Here is a 4,341-nt window from a genome sequence, read left to right on the forward strand (position 1 = left end):
TAAGAGGTGTCAGATTTTCTATGACATAATCTTGGTCAATTATAAGACTTATCTTAGTATGCCACTTTTGATGAGTGACTTTGGTGATGAAAAGAATTGTATGTTTCTTCTATAGGCATGTCTGCTATTTTCTTCCCAATTTTATTATATAGGGATTTTAATTGAGTGAGTTCCTTTTTAATCTCACTAATCTCTCGTTGAAGTTCTTTAAGAGAGATAGGTGTCGTTGTTTCTTTAGAGTAAGGTTGGATTCCTCGAATTAGCTTCTTACTTTTCTCCAAATATTCTTCTATTAAATTTTTTTATTAGAGGATCATCTTCTTTATCGATATCCTCTAAGACTTCTTTTTGTTAGTTATAACATTTAATGAATTTATTTGTGCAACAAAATTTAAGTAATTAGTTTTTTAACAACTCCATTCTTTTCTATCTTCTAATTCACTAGTTGAGGAATAATATACTCCATCATCCTTGAATTCAAAGTTTAATAAAATTTTAGCTAATTACAATTTTTAATCCTTCAATTTCTCGTTGATTTAATTTTTCTTTTGTTTTGCACTTATTTGAATAGTGGCCAAATTTGCCACATTGGCTATCAACCTTTTGTCTATTTTCATTTTGCTATGAAGTTTATTGAGGTAATTCTCAATTAATTATTGTTTTATTAAGGGATCATCTTCTTCATCTATTTTTTCAAGTTGATCTCTTTATTTTTTTTGTAAGAACATTAATTCCTGATTGATTCATTTGAATCATTATTTTTAAATGGTTAGAATTGTTCTTTAGTGTGGAATAACCCTTATCCATTTTTGTTCCATTTAACAAATAATACATAGGTGACCAAGTAAAATTACTATGCCTAATCTGATAAGAATTTTTGTTGTCTTTATTCTATTTAATAAATCAAAAACAAAAAATGGGTAAATGAGTAAACTTGATAACACTACATAATTTCAAACATTCATTCTAGTAAGTCGCATTTTAATTGGATCTTGAATCCAAAATTTAAAGATCTAGATCCGAAAGTGGAATAGGGAGATCCAATCCAATAAATGTGCAGATTCAAAATTTTAATTAATTGCGATTGGATTCTACTTGTTTTCTCTATTATAAATAAAGACTTGTTGTACTCAAATTATGTTAATAAAAAAATGGGTAAATCAGTAAACCTAATAACACTAAAAAAAATCAAACTTCCTTGTTAATCAGATATTAACCGGATCTTGGATCCAAAATTTAAAGATCCAAATCCGAAAGTGGAATAGGGAGATCCAATCCAATAAATGTCCAGATTCAAAATTTCACTTAAATTTCCACCCCCAATGTTTCCCCTGCCCTTTTTCATTTTCAGTGAAAACCCATAGATTTATCTACATCCTTTTACACCCCTATGTTAGAGGAAACAATGAGCCAAGAGGTACTTACGATGTTCAAGTTCATACATTTGTCTTTTTTACCATTTGTCTTTCTCTGTGTTTGAGTCCAAAACATACTTAGTGTGACGTCGGTCTTGGTGACATTGCCCACCTTGGTGTAATTAAAACATACAAGAGACCTTCAGCTCTTTTTGTTAGCTGCCTTTACTATGCACCAGGAATTGGCTTTCTCATATAAAAAAAAAAAAAAAAAAAAAAAAAAAAAAAAAACAGATAGATATTGGAAAAGAAGGTAGAAATCCAATGTTAGAATCTTAAACGTACACGTGAATCGCCCAGCTGCCGTCCGCCTTTTCTGTGCGGCTGGAGAAGTGAGAATCTACTCACTGAACATCCAGATGAAGGCTTGGCACAGTTGCTTTAAAATTCGAACCCGCATCATTATTAACCAGACTGGGCTCTGAAAACGGGAATCTCTCCTAATTGTTTTGTCACCTGAACCTTTTTTTTTTAACGTTTCAGAAGAAAAAAACAGTCATTGCTTCAATTTGTCCGTCTTCTTCCGTTTGGGTTTTAGCCACGAACTCCAGGCGAGACAACCCCCGAACCTGCACTTACTGGTGTCCATGTCCATCTCCACGGCTTCCTCCCTGTCATCCTTCTGCGCCTGCACTTCTTTTATTTCATCCTGAACCAAGAAGGAAACAAAGAGTCACATTAGCCGTTCAAATTGCCATTCTGAGTGATTAAATGTAGACAGGCAAGCAGCACCGAGGGATTTGACAACCAACAGTCGCAGCTGTCACGGTTGTCGGTCCAATCGTCAGCCGCATGAACACATCGCCGTCTGCCCGACCCCCCACATGTAATGTAAACAAGAGCTTCAGAGTCGTAGCAGATTCCCCGATGACCACATATTAAAAGAGAAAGGAATATAGCAGCTCTGCTGCGTTAATCCCCCTCGTCAGCGTCTGCTACTGTGAGATCTCGTGCGTCAACACTCCGTCTCCGCTCACTTATTTAAAGCGGGAGGGGCCGTGGCCCGTGGAGTTTCATAGAACAATCACAAACGCGATCTCCTAATAGTTAAATCGTACCTTCCTAGTCATCCTATTAGTGATCACTGTAATGAGAGGATTACCCAACTATGGTAAGAGAGACAGATCTATGACATGGAGCCATGATCACCCTCCTTTAGGAAAGTCGCTTCTTGGCACTTACACCGATAAATGCAGACTCCGTACTCGGTAGCAAAGCCAAGAATCTTTTAGATCGGTTATCCAAGGGTTTCCCATTTTAGGGCGAGAAAAGAGCACAATCGCAACTCTGGATGGTTTCAGACTTCAGAGTTTCCATTCTCTTATTCTAGTGTGTTAGAGTAGGAAGCATAGCGTGAAGAGGCAGGGTGTCCTGGACTCACCTCGTTTCCGTTCGCTTTGGGTTTCTGATCGTTAAAGCCGGGCGACCCCCCTGAATTGCAGCTTGTTATCGAACTCTCCTTAATGGGAGGCGTCGAGTCTGGACTGCTATTGCTACTGCTCGAACTATGTTCAGACAGAGTGCTCTGAATGCCTACATCTCGAGTCGACATTCCTTTACCCCTTGTCTCTGCTTCCTCACACTCTGCAATTAAAAGGAAAAGATGGGCTTCATGCATGTAAGAATTAATACACACATAGCAGTTGATAGAAGATCGAACTGTAGGGAATTTGGAGGCAGCGTGTATTAATGAAGAAAATCTCATGGCCCCCACAGAAATAGTGAATTATTTTTTGTTGGAACTACTTGGGGGCAGTGAACTTGAGAAGATTTAATTCAGTTAAATTCGTTCTAGATATATTCTCTTTATCAAAAAAAATTGAAGCGTTGTGGACCTGATGTAGGAGAAAGCTCGCCTTCTCCGTAGGTGAAGTTGGGCCTCATCTGTACTAGGCGCGCATGAGAGTAAACAAGAGGGCCAGACTTTGTAATCTTGCTTGAAGCAGCGAATGACCTGCCACTCAGTGTTTTAGCGGACAAGCATTCCATTGGAACCTCTCCCGACAGTGGATTACAGATATACTTCTCTGCTTCATTCCATTTGGAGTTCAAAGCGCTCCCTTCAGAACCCACACTTCGGCAAGAGTATAGATAATCCCATCCTTTCCCAGATCTTGTCTGCAGAGCTATCGAATCAAACTCAAACATCAAACAGTTCCTTGGTTAATTGTTCCAACACTTACAGAGACACGAAGACGATCATTATCACTTACCTCTGAGAGCTGCAGTGAAGGAGTACGTGGCCGGGTCGATCTGGTCTGATAAGACACACACAATGAGAGCTCGTTAACGAAATATATCAGAATCTGATTACAAACCCAATTGATAGCTTCCCTAATTTCTCGTCTTGGGTGCAGAAAGAGGCGTGCGTACCTCTTTGGGTGTAAACCGGAGAAGAAGCCGTGCTGGAGAAGTTAGCTGAATATCTAAAAGATCTTGCTTCTTCTCTATAGCTGGTTAAATTTGAAGCTGAGAATCTTCTGGATCTGCCAATACATGCATTGGGGATTCCGTCGTGCAAGCCGAAACCTGCGTCCTCTCGCCGCCGTGGCTCCATGCTTGGAAGAAAAGACATTACTAGTGTAGAATTGAGAGAAGCTAGGGTCTCTGGTTCTTGCAGAATCGACTTTTGGTTTTTATAGTGTTTTTTTTTTTTTTTCAAGCGGGAGTCGGCTTCGAGTGGCAAGAAAGAGGAGGTATCTCTCCTTACCTTCTGATGTTGGGTTGTCTCTTACTTGAATTTATTATCTGTTAGACATGATGGGAATCCAGGTCGATGATATATTTGGGGTCGTAGGGTTGTTTTCAGCCTTGGCAGAAGAGGAAAATGATGGACATAATGAAGGAAGGAGAGAGTGGTAGTTTTGACGTTCATGAGCCATGACATGTGCTTGTCACTCGCAACAACAGGGGACACAGTGAGCCC

At 39.2% G+C, this 4,341-nt stretch overlaps 1 protein-coding gene across 1 annotated transcript; it reads right to left on the reverse strand.

The window, feature by feature from the left end:
• Positions 1-1,661: 1,661 nt before the first annotated feature.
• Positions 1,662-4,106, reverse strand: LOC137942051 (uncharacterized). The gene is made up of 5 exons (XM_068787727.1): positions 3,789-4,106; positions 3,629-3,673; positions 3,251-3,541; positions 2,797-2,999; positions 1,662-2,064 (listed from the first exon to the last, which is right to left on the reverse strand). The coding sequence occupies exons 1-5, from the start codon at positions 3,988-3,990 to the stop codon at positions 1,912-1,914; spliced, it is 894 nt and encodes a 297-aa protein (XP_068643828.1). The 5' UTR covers positions 3,991-4,106; the 3' UTR covers positions 1,662-1,911.
• Between the last annotated feature and the right edge of the window lie 235 nt (positions 4,107-4,341).

The sequence above is a fragment of the Aristolochia californica genome, unplaced genomic scaffold, assembly GCF_029961685.1.
Source record: "Aristolochia californica isolate CCGP_79_NKW_82.1479 unplaced genomic scaffold, dmAriCali1.0.hap1 SCAF_9, whole genome shotgun sequence".
In the NCBI taxonomy this organism is placed as follows: Eukaryota; Viridiplantae; Streptophyta; class Magnoliopsida; order Piperales; family Aristolochiaceae; genus Aristolochia; species Aristolochia californica.